The 23,400-nt window shown below is 42.2% G+C and overlaps 1 protein-coding gene across 2 annotated transcripts; it reads left to right on the top strand.

The window, feature by feature from the left end:
* Nucleotides 1-2,187: 2,187 nt before the first annotated feature.
* On the top strand, nt 2,188-23,400 carry MNS1 (meiosis specific nuclear structural 1). Of its 2 annotated transcripts, none has more exons than XM_066592555.1 (10): nt 2,188-2,324; nt 6,393-6,608; nt 8,316-8,443; nt 10,116-10,218; nt 11,831-12,060; nt 14,718-14,934; nt 16,805-16,912; nt 20,454-20,711; nt 21,628-21,753; nt 22,972-23,399. In XM_066592555.1, exons 1-10 carry the CDS (start codon nt 2,319-2,321, stop codon nt 23,077-23,079), a joined length of 1,500 nt encoding a protein of 499 aa, XP_066448652.1. In that variant the 5' UTR covers nt 2,188-2,318; the 3' UTR covers nt 23,080-23,399. The 2 variants fall into 2 exon arrangements, with proteins under 2 accessions (XP_066448652.1, XP_066448653.1); XM_066592556.1 differs by having other exon boundaries at nt 2,262-2,360; nt 22,972-23,400.

Below are 23,400 nucleotides of genomic sequence, written 5' to 3' on the forward strand. Positions count from 1 at the left end.
CTGCAGCGATATTGCACAGAACACAGATGTGCTTTTCTCGCGGCTATATCACTGTCGTCCATGTGAAAAAGGCCTAAGGGCATGATCACACATTGCATGGGACGTTATTGCAGAGTTGGGTGCAGCTTTAACTTATTGTATCACTGGCACTTATTACTCTACTGTGGATCATTTCTGCCACTAGTGAAGGGGGTTTGTTAGAACCCCGTCCATTTACATCGTACTGTACAGAATTTTGGCGTGCATTCCGTAACAATTCTGCTGTGTGTGAACACACCCTAAGGCCGGGCTCACACGTCTGTATGGTAAAATGGGGGAGGGGGGGGGGGGGGTTACGCAAGTGAAATATACACACACAAATGGTGAAAATCCCATAAAGAGGAAGAAGAAAAAAAAACACAAAAGCACCCAAAAAAAAAAAATCCCAAGCAAAATTGGTCAGATTTTTATGGACCCGAATTCACAAACACCCTCAGGGCTTCAATAAAACGAGAATGTGCGGAAATACGCTCGCCATTTGCGTATGAACAAGATGTTGTGATGACAATATTCAGGCTATGTCCGTGCCGGCACACAGCAATGTAATTTTTGCGTTAGTTCACACGCACTATACTCCCTTTCTGTGTAATAAAATGGCTAGTTAAAGCCTAATTAGGACAATTTCAAAAGGGGCGAGTGCGATATCGGGCTGTAAAACACGTCCCGATATCAAGCTCGCCAACGTGTGATTTATCCGCAGATGCGAGGCGTTTTTATATCAAAGACACCTCCCATCACTTTGGGGAAATAGCGATCCTGCAGCGTGGCTGACCGCGGAGGAGGAGGAAGATCCCGGAGTGTTTCCCATGGTTTTCATTGTACGGACGGGAAAATATAGGACCTGCCCAATCTGTCCCCCTGCTTGCGGGGAAGATCAGGCAGCGGCTGGGAATTTTCAGACTTCTGCGCTCTGGCGTGGAGTTTAAACTGCCGGCGGTGTGAATAAGCTCTAAGGGCCAGCTGTCCTTCCCTGCGTTGTCCGCAGCGTCACACCCTTCTCCTCGTTTTGTTTCAAACTTACCATAAACTTGGTAGAATGACAGGGCAGGTCCTAACTTCGCTAGTGCGCAGGATTGTCACCCAAGATAACCGCTCGTAAGAACGAACCCCTGGGAATCATTGTTTGTCACATTTTAAGGGCGAGTTTCACCTGCGCAAAAACGTCCTTCTGTTTAAGCCCTCAGATGGCGGACAGGGTCACTCACAGGCTAAAGGGACACTTCCAGGAAAAGTTTGTGAATTTCGGTAGTAGATGTAGAACCTCAGGATAAGGCCGGCTTCATAGAACGCACCACTACAACTTATCCCATGCGCAGGTCGTGCATGCGGAATACGCGCTGCCAGTCCGCCATGCTGCCGATCACACATACTGTTCGAAATATATACGCAATAAAGATCCCAACGTGTTCCATCTGGGAGCGTATTACGCATGTATACACATCAGGATAGCGCATGGCCATCGGCCGCCCGCAGGAAGTACACAATGTCACTGCTTACTTGCTGCCTGCCACGCGACTATCACATGCGGGCGGCACGTAGCAAATTACGCCACGAACATTGGTCTGCATTGATCCGTTCACACTTGCATATAATATGTGCATAAAAAAGAGCGCATGTCCTGCTGTAGGCTGAATGCACGCGGCAGGTCCACATTCCGCACAGAATCCGGCTCCGAGTGCGGCAGGTGGTCCTACGTACCCATCAGCTTCTTCGGCAAATACGCGGGTCACGCTGCATTTTACCGCTCGCTGGTGTGCACCCCGCCTGTAAGACACACTGCTGTAAGGGGAAGGCTAATACACACCGTACAACTCTTACCAGCTACTTGTGAAGGCAAATATGTGCAAAAACATGTAAACATCCCTCTCAGCCGCCATTCACACGCACAAGCCGCAGACGTACAGCAGCCACTACCGGCAGGGGGCGGGCCGCTCCTCCACGCGGGCTCACGCCGGAGAGAAAGACGTAAACACGCCGGGAAGTGCAGGCAAGGCTGCGGGTCACGTGCCACACAGGGTTTTGTATGTAGCACATGGCGCCCTCTAGGTGGCGCTAATAAGATGTTGACATTTATTTCAGCTTTCTCATTATCTCAGGGGAACCAAAAACATGGCGGCTGAGCTCGCTTCATAGCGTCAGCTATCGGAAAGGGGGAGGACTATTAATAGGTCACGTGTGAAAGAGAAGGGCGGGAATATCTCTGGAGACTCGGTTACCTGAGCAACGGAGGCAAACAGGCACGGCGGGGGAAGAAGAAGCGGCGGGTGAGAGCCGCAGGGATGATGGTAAGAAAGGAGACCCTGTGACTACGACAGGAGGAGGTATACCTACTTACCTACCTACCTACCTGCTGTATGGCTACGTGGAGGGACGTTATATCACCTACGACAGGGACTACAGGAACGGGAAGCCATTACTGAGGTTCTCCCGGGGGAGAAATAAGGGGGCAGATTTACTATTGAAATTTCGTCAGTTTTCTGGTACAAATTGCGCCAGGAAACTGCCTTGTGTGACTTGCGCCACTTTTATGATGTGTTTTAGACACTTTTGGACACGTTTTTTTAATGTTGCATCCAACAAGTGGGGGTGTGGCCTAAATGTGACCTCACGGGCCGAACGTGCCCCAAAACGTGTAAACTAACCCAACTTGTAGGAGGTATACACGTAGGTTAGACTGTCTGCCGATGTGCCATGTATCGCCAGCAGTCACGGGGACAAATCTGGTACATTTTAGGACTGTCTAGTCTAAGGCCCGCTGCACACAAACAGATCTGCATTGCGGACTCTGCGGCGGGCGTCCGCACCGTGGATCTGCTGTAAACACCGTCCATAGCATGCTATGGGAAATCGATTCTTCCTGCTAACGGGTGGAAACCTATTGCAGTTTCCGCGAGCGGAGGAAAGATCGCGGCATGCTCTATTTTCCTGTGGTGTCCGCACAGACGGCTTCCATTGTAGTCCATGAAAGCCGTCCGACCCACAGCCCGTCCGCAATGACGTTGCGGACAGGTTGCGGATTCTGCGCAATCGCCTAGCAATGACGCGGGAATAGCAGGGGTTTAAAGAAAAAAATCTGTACTGCACATGTCCGATGGCGGCTCACCGCGACCAATACAAGAAAATGACAGGTACAGGGTTGGATTCTGCTGCATGCGGCATCTGACCCGTTCGTCTGCAGCCGGCCTAAAGGTACTTTTACACAGGCAGATAATTTGCAGACGCCAGAGGTGTGACTTGAAGCTCCCGGGCCCCGATGCAAAACCTGTAACAGGGCCCCCAACTATAATGCTTTATTCATAGTACTGGGTTCCCTATATGGAGAGGAGAGGCCTTATGGGCCCCCTAAGGCTCCTGGGCCCGGGTGCAACCGCATCCCCTGCATCCTCTATAGTTACGCCCCTGGCGGACGCTAACTACCGCTGAGCATGTTGTTAGCGCCCGCTACTCCCACGGGCGGATTATCTAATCTATGGGGATGAGTAGGCTTTTCAATCGTAATTTTTTCCTTCTGCTTTGCTTAGATTCCTTCAACAACTGTGGGATCAGAATACACAGTACACCCCTAGATGAATGCGTTAAGGGGTCTAGTTTTCAAAATGGGGTCACTTGTGGGGGTTATCTGTTGTTTTGGCCACTCAAGGGCTCTACAAGTGGGCAATGGGGTCTGAAACACCTTCAAGCAAAATGACTGTTCTGAAAGCCGCCGGCTGCACCTTTCGGTTTGGGCCCCGTTGTGCATACAGACATAAGATTGGGGCCACAATGGGTATGTTTCTGAACACAGGACAAACGGGTATCCAATTTGGGGTGTAAATCCTCACTTTCTTTTCAATAATTCTTATTGGGTTTTATAATAAGCAAACAAAAACAAAATAACAGAAAGTTGACCTATTTGTTGCAGTCGATCCAATTACCGGGACACCGATATATTAAACATGCATAGTATAACAAAATATAAGACAGTAGTTGCCAAGTTGATGTAATTCATAATTTGAGTACTGGATATCAACTACAAAGCAGAAACTTGTGTGTACCACTTGAAGGCTTTTACTTTTAAGGGTCTGTTAGGGAAAGGGGGTGGGGTTAAGACATGGAGACACTTGGAAGTGTGATATGTGGAGGGATTTGTATGCTAGTTAGTTGAGGGTTGATTTGTCAGCCAAATGTTCCATTCGGATGTAAAGAGATCGAATGCAAATCCTCACTTTCATCTGCAGTATAGAAAAAAAAACTGTATTTAAAATGATGTACTGTCTTTCCCCCCCAAAAGACCCTGTATTATAATAATTTTTGCCCCAAAAGAGGCACAGAGTCTTATTTTTAGGGGATGTCTTATACTTGCCTATCAGGTGCCGTCCGGGTCCCTCCCACTGGTCTCCGGAGCTCCAGTGCTCTTTCTTTGGTCCTCAGCCACCGACAGAAGATCGCTTCTTGGTAACAGGATTCGTAAACCCTGCCTCGGGGAAACTATGGCTCTGGTTCTCGAGCACCGTGGCTCAGCCAATCAATCAATGCAGCGCTCAAAGAACCAATCACAGCCATCGCATTAGTTTTTTAATTCCCCGCTCTGTTCAGAGTAGAGATATGCATGAAAACATCACCCATACGCAATGTATTGAACATGGACAGCGTTTCATACGCTGCTCATACCAATGTATAGGGCTCACACTGCGTGGTACGCACATAAATAGAGCATGCTTCAATCTACATTTTGTTCATATCACTACACATTGTCTACATGCCGTGTGCATGGACCAATGACAGTCTATTGACTTTCATTGACTTCATTCACCTCGTATCACGAGGCCGTGCAATACACACGTAATACGCCATGGAAACAGTCGTGGCCCTAAGGCAGTAGCTCTAGTGCCCTTTTATAACCTTTTTTTAAATGTCCTGGAAAACCCCTTTAAATCTTTTTATTAATTACAATAATATATTATAACTAATTAAGGGTTTAACTTCACCACTTTGGTCCATGCATATATATCCATCAGCACCAGAACTGATCCATGAATTTAGATTTCTTTATTATCTAGCATACAGACTTATTCTGTTACTGATCCGGACAGCAGTCTGTACATCGGTGAATCTGAAACTAAGGGTGCATTCAGACGACCGTATATCAGCTGGGTATTCACGCCGGCTGATATACGGCGTCACTCTCTGCAGGGGGAGGAGGCTGGAAGAGCCAGGAGCGGTGCCCTGAGCTCCTGCCCCCTCTCTGCCTCCTCTCCACCCCCCCTGCACTATTTTCAATGAGGAGAGATGGGGTGGGGCTAATTCCCAAACTTAGCCCCGCCCCACCTCCTCTCATTGCAAATAGTGGAGAGGGGGCGGGAGCTCAGAGCACTGCTCCTGGCTCTTCCAGCCTCCTCCCCCTGCAGAGAGAGATGCCGTATATCGACCGGCGTGAATACCCGGCCGATATACGGTTGTGTGAACTAGCCCTAAGGGTGACTACCCACTACAGTTCTTTTTCACTGCGAAATTCGCAGGGTTTTTTTTTTCTGCAGGGGTCTATGGGACTTGTAATGTTGTGATCGCGCAAAATCGCAATTTACTGCGAAATCGCGATTTTAACATTACAAGTCCCATAGACCCCTGCAGAAAAAAAAACGCTGCGCATTTCGCAGGGTAAAAAAAAAACTGTAGTGGGTAGTCACCCTTAGGGCTAGTTCACACAGGCGTATTTGCATGGCATATTACACGCATAATGCACAGTGAATAGAACCCATTGATTTCAATTGGTTCCTTCACATGTGCGTATTTTTTCATATGATATTTGATCGCCTAAGAAATCCGTAGCATTTCCTATTTTGGTGCACAGCAATAGGCTATTGAAGTGAACGGGCCGACGCAAATACACAGTGAATACGCAGGACACTTGGTTTTCAATAAATTGAGCACAATTTGTGCCGTATTCTAAGACATAAAGGAACACTGCTATCACCTTTAAGCCACTCAAAGTAAGTTATGGGCCTTAAAGGTGATGGAACTGTGAGTCCGGGGAGGTATGTGTCATATTGACTGAGTGCCCTGTTCCAGCACTGCGCCCCTGCAAAGTGAGTGCTTGGCAGCTGCTTATCTCTTTCTACATGGGCACCTCCCATAAAGACGACTAGGAGGTGCCTGCACAGGAAGAGGCAGGCTGCTCCCATGTGAACTTCACGGGGTCACAGCACTGAAACAGGGCGCCCGCTAAGTAGGACACATACCTCCTTAGACTCCCCGTTCCCCCACCTTGAAACCCCATAACTTAGTTATGGGGCTCAAAGATGATGACTGTGTCCATTTCAAATCCTTGCCTATAACACTATTGATAAATCTCCCACATATGTTCATCTTATTAGGTTTCAAAGAGAGGTATGACCTACAGTCAGAGGGAGAAGATGATAGCAGAAGCCAGGCGCCAGGAGTTTATTCGGGAGGACCAAATTAAGAAACTGAACCAAGAACAGCAAATGGAAGCCTTCTTAAAGAGCGAGGAAAGTGTGGAGAAGAAGCGTTTTATAAGGAGACTGCAGGATGAAGAACAGGAGAGAAGGATAGAGAAAACGCTCCAGCAGGTAAGAGGTGTTGGTTTTGGAGGCGCTGGAGTCATTAAATTGGGAGATTTTTTTTTCTTCTTTTTTTCCAATTTACAAATCTTGTTTTGTTGCTCTGTGTTGATAAAAGATGCATATGCAAGGCCTTATAGTAGAGATAACTGGAGTAGAAGTTAGTGGATACGATTGCTTCTTGAAGGGATCTTCCGAGTTTTAGATGAACAGGAAAAACCCTGAACATTGCATGTCCTATTCACATCCTTGAAAACGGCTGTGAATAGGACATACAGCAATCTTCTTTCTTTTCACACAAACAAGTGGTCTGTTTGAAAAGTCTTGCATGTGAATAGCCTCCTAGGCTGTGTGAGTGGGCCCTTAGAAAATAAATGTCCAAGACACATATGTCTATTGTCATAGTGTCGCTTCAGTATCATGCTATGACCTGGACAATCCCACAGCCTTTGGCATAAGCTGAAACCCACAGTTGGGTCCCCTTAAAAAGTAACCCAGAGGCCACTTCCACACGGGCGATTTTTCTTATGCATTTTTGTAGCGATGCGACAGTGCTACAAATCGCACGTATGTAGAACCCATGCTTTCCCATGGGTTCTTCCACACAAGCAATGTTTTGTAGCCTGCGACATTGCGAGACTACAAAATCGCGGCATGTTCTATACAGCAGTGATTTGCAATTTTTGTAGCCCGTGTTTCCCTATGGAGCCTCATTAGTAATCGCAGCGCATAAACTTGCGATTTTCATGCAATGCGATTTATTTTTTTTAAACATTAGAAAGTCCTATTAACTTTCTTACTACAAAATCGCGCAGTTTTATTGCGGGTGGCAGCAATGCGATGCCACATTTTTCCTAAGAAAAAAGCATCACTGATGCTACAAAGTCGTATGCACATAGCAGCAATATCGCTGTCGCCCGTCTGGAAGCGGCCTTATTAATATGTAGTAAAATATACTGTGGTAGCAATTAATTAAAAAGATCAGAATCTCAATATAGTGTTAATGAGTGTAATATATTAGACAAAACCAATCTAAAGGAAACAATATCTTGCTTGTATAGCTCCTATACCCCTGATAACGCCCATGTTCTGGTGAAACATGTTGGAGGAGCTGGTCTTTTAGCACAGAGCCGCATGCAGTCTATCCTGCTATGCTTATGTCAGACTCAGGCTTCATTCAGACGAGCATGTATTCGAGCATACAAAACCGCGTGTCCATGGACGTGCCAAAACATGTGTGAATGAAGGTCTGTGCTCATTGCTTTCCGTGGGCTCGCTGCTGCTGTCAGCGACCCCTGCAGGGATTTTCGGGGAAGGGCTTTAAATATAAGCCTTTCCCAGAAAATCACCCCTAGCATGTGTAGTAAAAAAAATATATATATATATTTTACCTCTCCGCCGCCGCCGTCAGGGCTCAGACGCGTCTAGCCGCTTCTCTCCCTGCACTGCTCTGAAGCTCTTTCACCAGGCGGGATTTAAAATCCCCTGCTAAAAGGGTTGTATCTGATTGGCTGAGATCAACCAATGAATTAAATGAATGGCTGAGCACTGCCTGTGATTGGCTGAGCGCTCAGCCAATCAGACAAATCCCCGTTTTCATCTTGTTTGTGAATAAACTGTGTTTCATGAATTCTGCTTTGTCATAGTTGGAAGGCCACAGAAGAAATAGTTACTTGTCTTAAAATAACTTGATGAGTTTCCTTTGTTTAAATGTAGGCTGAGGAAACCAAACGACTTAATGAGTTACAGCTAGAACAAGAAGAGAGAATGGCACAAGAGCTGGCAAGAATAAAGCATGAGCAACTTAAAGACGAGAAAATGAGGCAACAGATACGAGAGAACAGGTTTTGTATTTACTAACGGAGTACCTGTATATTTACAACTCCTTACATATCCAAGTTATATGGAGACAACAGACATTCTAGACAATTTAACCTGCAAGTAATAAGACACAAATAATGAAGGTCTTTCTTGAGCTTTTAGGCTATTGTGAAGGAAAGGGGGAATAGTCGAAGGAAGATGTAAAAGTTGATGAAAGTGTGCTTGTTTTCCTCACTGCCAATAACATCAGTTGGTCATGGAAATTGCTTGTATCTGGCAGCTGATAATCCAAAAACTGATACCGTATTTTCCGGCGTATAAGACGACCCCAAACTTTTGGGATATACAGCCGTCTTATACCTGTCATCTTATATGCCGGATTAACTACTGTAGAAAAAAAAATCAATACTCCTCTCCCGCGGCGTTCTGCAATGATCTGGGGAGCTGCTGTAGGCTATCACTCCCTCCTCCACGCCGACAGAGTATCGCTTTCTGGATGCAGGACTTGAATGCCCCGCCTCCAGAAAGCTAATGCTCTGATTGGCTAACTCAGCGCAGCATCAGCCAATGAAAGCCGGCGCTTCTTTAACCAATCACAGCCATTCAATGACATAATTGAATTTACAGGAGCAAAATTTGAGGCTGCACTATTAATATGTGCAATGTTTATTTCTGTAGGGAGAAATGTTGTGTGGATGCAAATCACCAGCTACGTCAATGTCCAAATCCCGGTTCGCACTACAGTAAAGCTTTTTGTATATGTGTTAACACCTTAATGACGCGGCTCTTTTTTTTTTTCTTTTTTTTTTTTTTTCTTTCACCTCTGCTTTCAAAAAAATCAACTTTATTTATACATTGACATAGCTGTCTGAGGGCTTATTTTTTGCAGGATGAGTTGTATATTTTAATGGTACTATTTAATGTAGCATATTATGTCCTGAAAAACTTTATTTCACTCCATCTTATAAATTAAAAAAATAAAAATACTGCCATCTTTTGGGGGTCTTGTTTTTACAATGTACACACTGCAGCAAAAACGAAACAATGACTTTATTCTGTGAGTCAGTACGATTACAGTGATACTAATTTTTCAAATTGATATAGGTTTTTTTTTTGTACTACTTTTAAAAAATATCTTTAGAAAAAATAAAATTACTTTCTGCTGCCATCTTCTCACAGCCATAACTTTTTTACCTTTGCATCGATATAGCTTTGTGAGGGCTCGTTTTTTGCAGGGCATCCTGTGGTATCTATTGGTATCATTTTGAAGTACAAACGACGTTTTGATTGTTAATATTACATTTTTTTTTTCTTGGAGATGGGGTGACCAAAAAAGTGCAATTATAGCATTGTGTATTTTTTTTTCCCTTCTGATGACATCGTGTAGGATAAATAATGCATTGCTTTGTTAGATCGGGCTTTTACAGACGCAGTGATAACAAATGTTTTTTTTTAACATAAATATGAAAAAGATTGTTTGTTTTGTTTTTTTTGTTTTTTTTAACTTTTACTACCTTTTTTTTTTCTTCTAATAGTTTAATAAAAAAATGTTAACTCCTTGTGAGGAGAAAAAATATGGGATATTAGAGATGTTTAGTAGAGGTAAAAAGTTTCCATGGTAAATCCAGGATGTTTTTATGCTGTATTGTGTTTTATATTTATAATGTCTTTATCTCTTATTCTCTTTATCTTAAGCCTTGAGCTCAGAGAATTGGAGCAAAAACTGAAGTCTGCCTATGTAGGAAGGGAAAGGGCTGCGCAGATTGCTGAAAAAGAACTTCTTAATTATGAGAAAATGGTAAAATGCTTTTCATTATAGATTTATACAAAGTACAGGGAAATGTAGAATTATAGAATGGTAGAGTTGGAATGGACCTCCAGGGTCATTGGGTCCAACCCTCTGCTCAGTGCAGGATCCCCTAAATCATCCCAGACAGATGTTTGTCCAGCCTTTGTTTGAACACTTCCATTGAAAGAGAACTCACCACCTCCTGTGGTAACCTGTTCCACTCATTGATCACCCTCACTGTCCGAAATCTTTTTTTCTAATATCTAATTTGTGTTTCCTCCCTTTCAGTTTCATCCCATTGCGTCTAGTCTTTCCTTATACAAATGAGAATAGGGCTGATCCCTCTGCACTGTGACAGCCCTTCAGATATTTATAGACAGCTATTAAGTCTCCTCTCAGTCCTTATCGTGCAAGCTAAACATTCCCAGATCCTTTAACCGTTCTTCATAGGACATCATTTGCAGACTGCTCACCATCTTGGTACCTCTTCTCTGAACTTGCTCCAGTTTGTCTATGTCTTTTTTAAAGTGGGGTGCCCAGAACTGGACTCAGTATTCCAGATGAGGTCTGTCTAAGGCAGAGTAGAGGGGGATAATTACCTCACATGATCTAGACTCTGCTTCTCTTAATAGATCGCAGATTGTGTTTGCCTTTTTGGCTGCTGCATCACATTCTTGAATCATGTTCAGTCTGTGATCTATTAGTATACCCAAGTCTTTTTCACATGTGCTGCTGCTTAGCTCAATTCCTCCCATTCTGTATATGCTTTCTTCATTTTTCTTGCCCAGATGTCGAACTTAGCATTTCTTTTTGTTAAATGCCATTCTACTAGTCGTCGCCCACTGTTCAAGCTTTTCTAGATCTTTTGGAATACTTTCTCTCTTCTCTAGTGTTAGCTATCCCTCCTAGCTTTGTGTCGTCGGCAAATTTGGTCAGTTTTCCATAATTCCCTCCTCCAGATCATTTATAAAAATGTTGTACAACACTGGGCCAAGGACAGAGCCTTGTGGTACCCCACTTGATACATTCTTCCACTTGGATATGCAGCCATTTATGACCACTCTTTGAGTACAATAACTCAGTCAGTTTTCCATGCACCTAACAGTTGCCTTGTCAATCCCATATTTGGTCATTTTTTCAATAAGTATAGTATGAGATAGTTTTTTCAAATACTTTACTAAAGGCAAGATAAACTATATCCACTGCATTTTGGTGATCAACCCAGTCGGTGATACTGCCAAGAATGTATCTTGGGAAAACTGACACATATCAGGGAATATTTACCATAGATGCATGACTTTAGGAGCAATTTGCTGTAGGAGCAGTTCTTTTAATAACAATATGAATTGCCTGTCCAGCAACATCTGCTAAAAAGTTATTTTCCATGCTCATTCACATTGCCATAGTTACTCCTTTTTAGATACACACATAGCTGGGTGTCATATACAATGGGTACCATTGAAGCTCTTCTTTATTGACTAGAAAATGCTCCAGTTATGTGCAGCATTATGAAGTTGTACTCAGAGTTTTGGAGCAATAACCTGTTTTGTATTGGGACTCGTTTCTTTTCAGTTGCCATTCATTGATTCTCCTGTCTGTTGTTTTCACCATTTAATAATAGAAACGAGAATCTGAAATGGCTCGCAAAATGAAGGAAGAGAATGAAAGGGCTTCGGAGGAAGAGTTGGCCAAGGAGACAAGACATTATCAGGAGAAACTGCGTTACCAGAGAGAGCTAGAAACACAACTGGAAGATAAAGAGATGAAGAGGCAGGAGGCATATCAGGAATTCCTTAGGGAGAAGATTTTGGTTGATGAAATTGTAAGGAAGATTTATGAAGAAGATCAAACGTAAGTTTGTTTTTCAATTCTATCTCCATAACGTATATGCAGATATGTAGACAATTGGACCTGTGATTGCTGAAGAAACCTACAGTAGGCACTCGTTAATAACATTTTTGCTTTGATTACCTGAACTCTTTGAAAATTAGGGAAACAGAATTCTACGAAATAGCTTCTCAATGTGTTCTATATGAGTGGCTTTACATAATCAGGCATTTGTAGTGTGAATGATGCACAAATATAAATGAGGTAAGGCTAGTAAGAACTATTATTAATGAGTAACTACACATGTCAAAAGTTTTGATCAGTGGGGGTCCAGGTGCTGAGACGCCTGCTGATCACTGAAATGAAGGGGCTGCAGTGCTTGTTCGAGTGATGTGCCCCTTCAGCTGGCATCATTGGCTCCACTCAGCAGCTGACGATGGACGCATAGACTTCTATAGTCATGTATGTGTCCATTCGCAGCTGCCTAGTGATGCCGACAGGCATTGATGATAGCTGAAGGGGCACAGTACTCAAGTGAGCACTGCAGCCCCTTCATTTTAGAGAACAGTGGGGTTCTCAGCATTTGGACTTTGTACTGGGCAGAATTGGGAAAAAGTATATCCATTTTGTAGTTTTAATAAATAAGCTATGCTATGAGATGATATAGGATATAAGCAATCATTGGGGCCAATGTTAGCATTGAGTTGCTTGCTTTCAAACATATTTTATTTGCATATAGAAACAACTTCACAACACCTCTTTAATGGGAGATTCTCCCTTTCAAAACCGCAAAAGCAGTAGACCATAACATTACTGGAAGAGAATAGGCTCACTGACCTGCTAGGTGAATCAATAATTAGATCAAGGCTCACTGAGACAATAATGTATATTCCTCATTTCACTCCCATGTGACCGTTCCTAGTCATGGTAAAGTTTCAGAAGAGACCAACAGATGGCAGCAACACATACACGTAAATACAAGTACACCATGTTTCTGCATCCATGTATTCTGAAGTTCTACTCAACAAGTGGTGGTGCTCATATTGTGCTAGGTATTTGCATATTAACCCTTTTGTTGTTGGGAGTTTTGGACTTTTTGTACCTCCAGTAGTCAGGACAATTTTGACATGTAAGATAAACATATAATGCTTATCACTGTGACTTAAACATGTAAAGGGTATCACTGGGTGCAGACAGGATGGGGCAGTGTAAAATGTCAACTGTATTGATGTATGTGTGTAGTGTGAGTATTTGTTGCCACGATTCGAATGCTGGTAAATGTCTGGGTTGTGGAGTCAATAACTAGCCAAAATTGGATAAGAAGAGTGATTAGATAGGCAAGTTCTCATCTTCACTACGATCCTGAAAATAAAAAAGACCCCACCCTCCATATATGACAATCGGAAAGCAAGTATGCTTTCCAATTGATAAGTTGGGGGTGGGGGTAATAACATGAATAAAAGTCCACGTTACCCCCTCCCCTGGGGAAATCTACAGTTACAGAGACACAACCTGATCTGATCTGCCTTTCTGCAGCCCCCTTCCTGATGCCTTCACTGAATTGAAAGTAAAAGCAGTCTGAAGGAGAGAGGGGCGCACTTCAGCTTGTATCTCGGACCCTATCAATCTAGACCTTTGATCTTAAGCTTGTTTTAAAATCTCAGCACTAGGTGGGATTTAACCTGAGCTATAGGTAATAGAAACGCAGTCGGGATTAATTGCTGCGGGTTTATACAGCTGCTACTCTTACAGGAAGTTTTGTAGCTATAAGCACGGTCCTGGCCTTGTTAAGTTTCTTAGCTTTTCAATAAAAAGAAATATCAAAGCTCTACCTACAATACAACCTGAAATAAAGCCATCATGTGCAAGGGCATAGGAAAAACCTCATGGGCAAGGAAAGGGTAAAAAGGAATCTCAATATATAACTTGTATCACATTAGAGAATTCTGCTCTAATTTTGCTGTTTATAGTGACACACTGCATAATTCGGCGTGTAATGTGATTTCCCCCCCCCCCCCCCCCCACAGATTTTTAAAGGTGTTTTCTGAGAGCAAGATATTGATGACCTATCCTCAGGATAGGTCAGCAATATCGGATTGGTGGGGTCTGCCACTTGTGGCTCTTGTTGATCAGCTGTTTGAAAAAGCAGTGGTGCCGTGGTCTCTCCTCAGACATGTGAATTCATGCTCATCAGTCACATCGCCCGAGTGCAGCTCAGTCCCATTCAAGTGAATGGGATTGAGCTGCTCTAGCAAGCTGCTATACAATGTACGGTACTGAACCTAGTCTGCACTGAGTTAGCTGATGTGCTAGAATGAGCACTGTGGTCTCTTCAAAGAGCTGATCTCCTGGGGTTGTGAGTGGCGGACCCCAACTAATCTGTTATCAGTGACCTATCCTCAGGCTCAAAGTCTTTTGGAACAGTCTAGCACATAGAAGGGGGTCCCTAGCAGGGTTGTCTTTGTCAGCTTCTTTTTGTTCAATCTTGAGTTTCTTAAATTTGTGTAAAGTTGAATTAAATGTCTTTATTCTTTTTCTAATATTTTGACATATTGATACAGCTAACAGGGTTGCAGTTGTCAATTAATTTGAACTGCAATGTAATTTTGTTCATATCGATGAGAGCTGAGTTACAACCAATCAGTAACTGGTTACTTATTGTACTTTCTTTCATTTTGCAGGGAAAGGCAACTGAAACTGGAAAAAATGAACGCCACAAGGAGATATATAGAGGAATTCAAGGAGCAGCAGGCTACCTGGGGAAAAATGGAGAAGGAGAAGATGGAGGAAGAAAACAGAAGGATCCTGGCTTTTGCTAATATGCAGCAGAGGAGAGAGGAGGATCGCATGGCACAAGTTAGAGAGCGGGAGGAGAAGAAAAAGGCTCTTCAGGACATGGTACTGATCGCTGATAGAATGTGAAATGGGGCAAACGTAACTGTAAGCCCCAACCTTGCTATAAAATTTATAAAAAACAGAAGATGAAAATTAGTGCATAGTTTTTGAAACCTTTTTTTATTCCTCCTTCATTAGATCACCTTTCAAAATACAGTCCCAAAACTATAGATTTAATGCGTCTAAATTAGAGGATGACAGTTGATAAAACCCTTCATGTACCTGCTACATAATGTACTATATTTCATAATATGCAATGAGTAAAGGCCCATTCACACCCAGCGATGATCACTCAAACGACAGTTTGAGTGACAGCTTTGAGCGATCATTTTGCATAAACCATTAAGTAGCTGCGCAGCTACTTAAGAGCAATTACGTGTGCAAATGAAGCCCTAGCTGAAACTAGTTAAAGGGGTTGTCCCGCGCCGAAACGTTTTTTGTTTTTTTTTAACCCCCCCCCCCCCCCCCCCTCCGTTCGGTGCGAGACAACCCCGATGCAGGGGTTAAAAAAACAAACCGGAGAGTGCTTACCTGAATCCCGGCGGTCCGGCATCTTCATACTCACCTGCTGAAGATGGCCGCCGGGGTCTGCTCCCTCTGTGGACCGCAGCTCTTCTGTGCGGTCCATTGCCGATTCCAGCCTCCTGATTGGCTGGAATCGGCACGTGACGGGGCGGAGCTACACGGAGCCGGCATTCTGCACGAGCGGCCCCATTGAAGACAGCAGAAGAGCTGGACTGCGCAAGCGCGGCTAATTTGGCCATCGGAGGCCGAAAATTAGTCGGCACCATGGAGACGAGGACGCCAGCAACGGAGCAGGTAAGTATAAAACTTTTGATAACTTCTGTATGGCTCATAATTAATGCACAATGTACATTACAAAGTGCATTAATATGGCCATACAGAAGTGTATAGACCCACTTGCTGCCGCGGGACAACCCCTTTAATATCCCAAGGGCTCTTATCTGCTTTCAGTTCTTTTGTTCTCCAGCGGGAAACAATGCTATCAGCACTCCCCGCGGAGAACCGCTGATAAGGCTGAAGGACGATTTTTAGGTTGGACTGAATTTAACGATCAGCTAGCAGTGCACAAAAAGTGCACAACAGCCGCGCTTTTAGACGCAACGATTATCGCTCAAACGATTGCTTTTTTTTTTTTTTTTTGCTTTTGAGCGATCATTGCTCCATGTAAATGGGCCTTTACTCATTTCTACCTTTTCTCTTTAGGAACTTCTAAAAACGAATGATTACAATTTCTAGCTTAAAATAAAAAAAACCCTTAAAATCTGTTTGAAGACAGTAAAGCTCCTACATTAGCACCGCCTATATCTATACCCCTACTTGAAGGTGTGTTTGTTTGTTTAGTTAAATTGATAGACTGCAGTGTATATAAAACGCAGTTTTGTTCTTGAATTTCAGATTGTATTTTCTTTCTCTCCCCTTTTATGAGGTTGTCTCAGAGCACATGGACATCATAGATTAATGACCATTTGTGTGAGACAGAATGGAGAGCCTTTCTATACAAGCGGCTCCTGTTCCAATGGATTCAATCAGTATTGCAAGGATAGCCAATTATTTGAATGGCCGCCATGTAATTCTGCATTTCTCCTGCAGTGACCAGTGGTGCCAGGAATGAGACCCAGGGGCTACATTTTGAAAGTTGTTGATTGTGATGTAACAATGCCATTGAAGCACTAATACCTCGAGTTTCCTTTCAGTTTTTGTAGAATTTTCGAAACAAACACTGTTGATGCAAAACATTCCTAGTGTTTTAGAACCGCTTTCTTAAAAAATGCATTTAGTGGTATAGATAAATTGTTGGAGGTCCTGGGTGTTTTCTATAGAAATAACCATGGACACATTTTCATATTAGCTTGCAGAACACATCCACAGAGAGCTGCAACAGAGAGAAGAGCTTGAGCAGATGCGTGAAGAACTATACCAGGAAGAACAAGCAGAAGAGACCAGGCGACAGGAAATTGTAAGTGAATGTCATTTTTTGTATTTTTTTTTCTTTATGTTGTACTAATATACTGTATTATTATTTCTAACCAGCATAGCTCCTCCAGTGTAACCGGTTACAATGTTGATGTTCAGTAGAGGATAACCCATGACTTATTGAGTAACTCTCTGAACATATTAAGGATATTACATAACATAGCACAGAAATATATTTTGCACTCTGAAGGCTTCTGCATAAAGAGCAGGGAAATCTGTCATTTTGCAGGACTTTCCCTTTAATGTAGAAAGTGCGCCTTCAATGTAAATTACATGTTGCCAATGAAGAGCATCTCCTACCAACACATTACATTCTCAGAGAAAAAAAAACTCCTCGTACCTACTGAAGTTGTGAGCATGCCCATTTCCATATGATAATCCATTACCCATGCAGCTACATTTAGGGAAAATAGTGGCAACAATTTTTTCAGCATTGGTGTCAAAATGTCTTTTTTTAACCCCCTTGAGGACCAAGCGTGGTAAATATACGGTGCTTGGTCCTGAGCTTTAGGCCTCATGTCCACTAGCAAAGTTGAATTGCGGATTCCGCGCATTCAATTTTGCCCATAGGGAATCATTGGCCACCTGCAGTCAATTAAATTGAATTTTGCACCCGCAAGTGGCATTTTAATTGATTTGCGTTTTTCACGCGCAGAAAAAAAACCCCCGCAGCATGCTCCATTTTAGTGCAGATGGGCCACATCGCTATCACAATGCCATCTATAGGTGCGGATATCCGCATGGGAAAAAAATACCATTTAAAGCAAATCTGCGTGGAATCTGCTGCAGAAATCCGCAGCAGATTGTATTTTTCTAGTGGACATGAGGCCAAGCCTCTGCTCCTGCAATCAAGCAGGAGCAGGTCGGTTCCTCCGCTGTCAGACACAACAGAGGACCTGGAGAAGCGTGTTTTAACCACTTCTGCCTTTTTCTTTCCTGGCTACATAGCGCTCAATGAGCGCTATGTGCTAAAAAGTGAAAGTTATCGCCGGGTGCCCCCTGTTACAGCAGACCCTGATCAGCTCTGTTAGTGACTATTGTCACTTTAGGGGGATGTTTTTCCCTGTAACTGGAACTCCTATATATGCCCCAGCTATAGTGGAAATGTGTGTCAATGTGCATGACCCTCCAGAGGTCTTATACGACATCATGGGGGTCATAGATGGTAAAAAAAAAAATATAAATATTATGTATCAAAACATTCAAAACAAAATGAGGAACGCATTCCCATACTTTATTTCAGCGTAAATATACTAATTAAAAAAAATACAACTATTAATTAATTTTTTAAAACTTTTTACCCCCCATAAAACAAAAACATGAATTAAAAAAGTCAGTGAAAAAAGATATATAAAAAAAAAATACTGTCACAGAAAAAAAAACTTGGCAAAAATAATTTTGGTAGCTGAAGGGAAAAAAACATGTCAGTAAAACTACCACATGTGTAAAATATCTAGAAAAAGTCTCCTTTAAAACCAAAACAGTCTGGGCCTTAAGGGGTTAAATAAAGCCTCTACTATCTAATGAGAACAACAACATTCTCACTGGCGCTGCGCACATGCTCTGTAATTTGGCAAATCGGACTAGAAAAAAATGGCTGCTTGGAATTTATTTGGTAAAGTGTAATTTTCCTGCATTGATTTATGTAAACAATAGGTTGTAGTAGCAATCTGTTACATTTAAAGAATTTGACTGGTTAACAACCAGGTTGAGATTTTTGGGATTAGTGCGGCCTAATAGGGGATTAAAGCATTTATTGTTCAGAGATGTTTGCCTTGAGGGAGGTAATGCCGACATTAAGAGGATAGTTCAGCTGCTGCTGTAATGCCTAGTAACAAGACCGCATCTTGTTTACCTTCTAACACATTCGTGGAGCTCCATGCAGACCTCTATGTTGTACAATAACTTGCGTGTTATTCAGACTTACATTTTATGAAGCAAGTTCAAAACTGCATTTTGTATGAATTCTGTTCAACATTACATAGTTGATTAAAAAACATCTATTAAAATAATTTTTAAAAAGCCTGCAGTACATTTCACAATGCATTTGTTTCCCCTTAGCATCAGTCTCATGTTAAAGTGGCCATACACATTCAATAGCTGTTGATGGAATGTACTTTCAGGCAACAGATTTTTCTCCCCACCCACATATACACTTGAATACACATGGGGAGAATGGAATAAGCTTGCAGGAACAAAGAAATGAGCATATTGAAGTTCAACATGTCCGATTCCAACCCCCTTTCACTCCACCTGCCAAGCAAAAGTCTTGTTCCGTCAAGATTAGTGAGTTCAGTCAAGTTTATTCTCCCTTCTAGTCCCTATGAAACACTGCCCATTCAAACTATGTTATTCACGTTTTAGTTATGAGTAAGGGGCCAGTGGGCCCATCCTCATGAAATGTAGATTGCAGTAGACCATAAAGATAGTTGACCTACTTTATCAAAACTGTCTAATGGAAAAACTGGTACATGACAACCGGAGTTCAACTTTCTTTTATTAAAGTGGAAACATGATGGCTGCACTGTGATTGCTTGCTATGAGGAACAAGGCCATTTTTTGTTTTGATGAATGAGGCCCGGTGTCCTCTTAAAGAGGACCTGTCATGTTCTCATGTAAGCACAGTCAACTGAATAGCTTGGCAACTGTGGCCCCACTGACCCCAATGATATCTCTTTTCTCTTTTGTTCCCCTATATGGGCTCTTGTTAGTTGCGGTTCCCACTTCTCACTGTCAATCAAATCTGACATCACCCATTGACAGTGAAGAGTGGGGACCACGTATTTGACAGATTCACAGGTCTGGCAGCTCAAGTTAGGAAGAGCCTTTACAGGGCAAAGTGAGACAGTAGAGGTAAAAGAACGATCTCATTGGAGTCACTGGGTCTCAGCCGCAAAACTACGCAGCCAGCCTCTCGGACATAAGGACATGACAGGTCTTCTTTAACCCTTTCCAATCCACTGTCTGACGTTTAGACATTCTGACTGAAGGCTGTACAGCTCCGATGTCGGAAGACGTCAGCAGAGTATTCTTACTGTATATTGCCGGCCACTCTGTTGTTGGGGGGCCTCTCCAGCATGTCTCATACCGCAGTACTGGCTCTAGCCAGCAGATGGCGCCATTGTATAATGGCAGAAAGAGAAAGCCCCCTATGAAACCCTGAATCCAAAATTGGATTGCAAAGGGTTAAACTTGATACTTACGGTAAAATGATCAAATCTAAGTATCTTTTTATGTCAGTAGCTGACAGTTTGGTTTGGAATAGCCTGATCTGTTCAGTTCCAGCTGACATCATCACTAAGTTAGCACAAAGAGGTGATGGCAAAAAAAAAACACTTAGTCACTATTGGCATCAATAGCTATTTGGCAAATTATTATTTTTTTTTTGTTACAGGATAGACTTTCCAAAGAGATTAAGGATTTTTATAGCTCATTTATATATTAAAGTACAGACCGTTCAGAACTTTTGTTACAGGTTTTATGCACCTTCACAATATTATTATTGTTTTCTTGGACATTTTTAGGCACAGATGGAGAAGAAAATTCGGCAGCGGCTTGAATTGCAGCGTACTTTTGAAGAACAAATGGCTTTTAAGCAAATTGTTCAACAAGCAGCAAAAGAGGAAGAAGAAGCTTTCAGGCAAGCCATGCTTGCAAAGTTTGCAGAGGATGATAGGATTGAGCAGATGAATGCTCAGAAGAGGCGGATGAAACAGCTTGAACACAAGCGAGCAGTAGAGAAACTACTGGAGGATCGGCGAAAACAGTTTATTGCTGATAAAGTGAGAAATAACATTTTTGATTCCATACTGAACATTAGAAGATTATTTACACGGTTTCCATTGGTTATATAAAAAAAGTGGGCTTAGTTTTGTCAAAATTGTCGAACAAAAACGACACGACGCAGGACCCTGGCCTCGGGTCACTTCATTGATGGAAAATAGGCAGCACACCTCATGTATGCTGATCAAAAAAGGGAGTCTTTAATACATCCATCATTGTCAATTCAACATTTCTGCTCTTTTGGAGCCAATTACAAACGTGAGAAAGGCTCAAAAAGAGAGAACCTAAACCTTGCATTAGCATTGATGGATCTATAAAGACTCAGATATGGGAAAGCAGATCAGTTTTTATTAGTATATTGGGATTCTTGTCTGTGTTTATAGAACAAAAAAAGGGTACACCTATATTTTTGTAAATATGTATATCCCTCGGCTCAGGAGTCGTATTTATATCCCTTGGCTTATGAGTCCAGCAGGTGGTCTAATTCAATGAAGCACAGCCTTCCTTTGTAAGTCTGCATACAGAGATAACTGACTAGAACCGCCCACTGGACTCCTAAAATGAGGTGGACTATAAATCAATGAATCTGATGTTATACTTACTTAGTCTTGGTAGCAGCTTGAAAAGAAGTATGATCTTTCAGGCCGGAGTGCCAGAAGTGATTTCACATTGTGGCCGTGTTGCACATCAAATATTCCTGATTCTGTTAAATCAACAAAAACCTTTCACTAGAGGTTTTTCTTTGTATTTGTGCTATACAAATAATTTTAATTTCAATTTTGTTATTTTAACTTTTCAGTTAAATCTTGGTTGTAATCTTTTTGGTGTACAGAGAATTCCCAACACTTTATCCTTTGTGTTGGCATTGATAATGGATCCTGAAAACAAATGTATTAATAGTTTGAATTGTTGCAGGAGCGTGAATTCCAGGAAAAACAGGAGGAGGAGAGGAGAGAAGCATTTCGTCGGGCTATCATTGAAGAAGAGAGACAGAAGCTTCTCAAGGAACATGCCTCACAGTTACTGGGTTATCTTCCAAAAGTAAGGATTTGTCCTGTACAATGTTTATAAGAATTACTGTATTCTTGGACTTTCTTACGTGTGGATGCATAGATCATTTTCTTGTACATCACTGCAGTGAAGAGAGCATCTTTAAGCACTTCATGGTATGCCACTCACATACATGTGCATAGTATATAGGATTGATAATGCTCTAAGTGATTATTTATATATCACTTAGTGGTGGGATACACAGTTCTGTTTTTGGGGAGGAGAAAACAAGCCTTAAGACGGTGGATGTAAGTGAACCAGTAAGGCACATTAACCAATTCAGTTGCACCAGTTTCCATGTAGAAAGGTGGCACGATTATACCAGGTACAACCTGGCATAGTTAAGTATATGTGCTTTTTTTCCTCAATCAACTTGGCCCATCCTGAACAATACAAGACATGCCAGACTATAAGGCTGTCTGTCCACGGGCGGGTTTTCATTGCGTTCCCCACGGTGATAATCCGGCCGCAGTGAGAGCGCTTTCTCTGTGTCCACGAGCGGAGAATCATTGCACTTCTTCGCTCACGGCCGGCAAATCGCAGCATGCTGCGATTTGACGCAATTCTCCTCATTCAGCCTATCTGTCAGATAGGCTAACCGGCTGAGATCCATCTGCCGGCTCCTGCTCCTGGGCGGCAGCTCCCGTGGCGGAGATCCGCTGCAGGATACCGCAACGCCGGTGGACAGGCAGCCTAACTAATACTGGCATGCTGCTAGACATTAGAATTATCATGAATTAGAAAGAATAGTACACATTCTATAAGTTAGATATAATAGTAGACACCTTGGAATTCTCTGACTTGTATAAATGCACTCAGCCTTTTAACGTGGTCATGTAACTCTTTAGGTGACTACCAATAATAGTCTTATCATTTACATTAGAGGTTACAATATCCCATAGATTCACATCATTACAATAGCAAGTACAGTGTACATATGGAATACAGATATTGATAAAACTTTTGACTTTAACAGCCTCTTTGCTACTGATTTACAGCAGAACTTGTAAGCCAATAATAAACTAGGGAAATGAGTACTTGCTTGGAGGAGCTTTTTATTAACCATGCCCCAATTTTCTATGTATATATCCATGTTAGAGCACATTCATGTATTAACATGGTTTGAAATCAGTAACTCTTTATTACGTCTGTAATTCATCTTTAATATTATACGGCTCTTATGATATTTACCCTTTTTGGAAATTTCAGGGTATATTTAAAAATGAAGACGACCTCAGTATGTTTGATGAGGAGTTTCGGAAAACTTTTCAGAAACGCAGTGCAGACATGTTCTCCGAAGAGGACTGGGATTCTTAAACATCAGCTAAAGCTAATTGGAAATATTTATTTTGTGAATGTATCCTTCCAGCATCAGTTTATTAAGATATTGATTAGAATATCTTTTAATGTTGATAATGTGTCAAAGCGTAACAAATTTTAAACTTCATATTTGGTTAAAAATGATAACTCATTTAAACAATAAAAATGTATTTTACTTTTTATTCGAGTAGTTCTATACATAAAATAGTTTTCTTCCTTTTCGGATTTCAGCTCACTGATGTTAAACTTTCTCTGTCTTTTCTTGTATCTTCACAAAGTTATGTAAAACTCTAATTCTAAACAATGCATGCAAATAAA

The sequence above is a fragment of the Eleutherodactylus coqui genome, chromosome 2 (assembly GCF_035609145.1).
Source record: "Eleutherodactylus coqui strain aEleCoq1 chromosome 2, aEleCoq1.hap1, whole genome shotgun sequence".
In the NCBI taxonomy this organism is placed as follows: domain Eukaryota; kingdom Metazoa; phylum Chordata; class Amphibia; order Anura; family Eleutherodactylidae; genus Eleutherodactylus; species Eleutherodactylus coqui.

Coding starts and splice junctions, on each gene's coding strand:
- MNS1 (XM_066592555.1), top strand. Junction 6,609..8,315: donor TAGAGAAAACGCTCCAGCAG/GTAAGAGGTGTT, acceptor GTTTAAATGTAG/GCTGAGGAAACCAAACGACT. Junction 12,061..14,717: donor ATTTATGAAGAAGATCAAAC/GTAAGTTTGTTT, acceptor TTCATTTTGCAG/GGAAAGGCAACTGAAACTGG.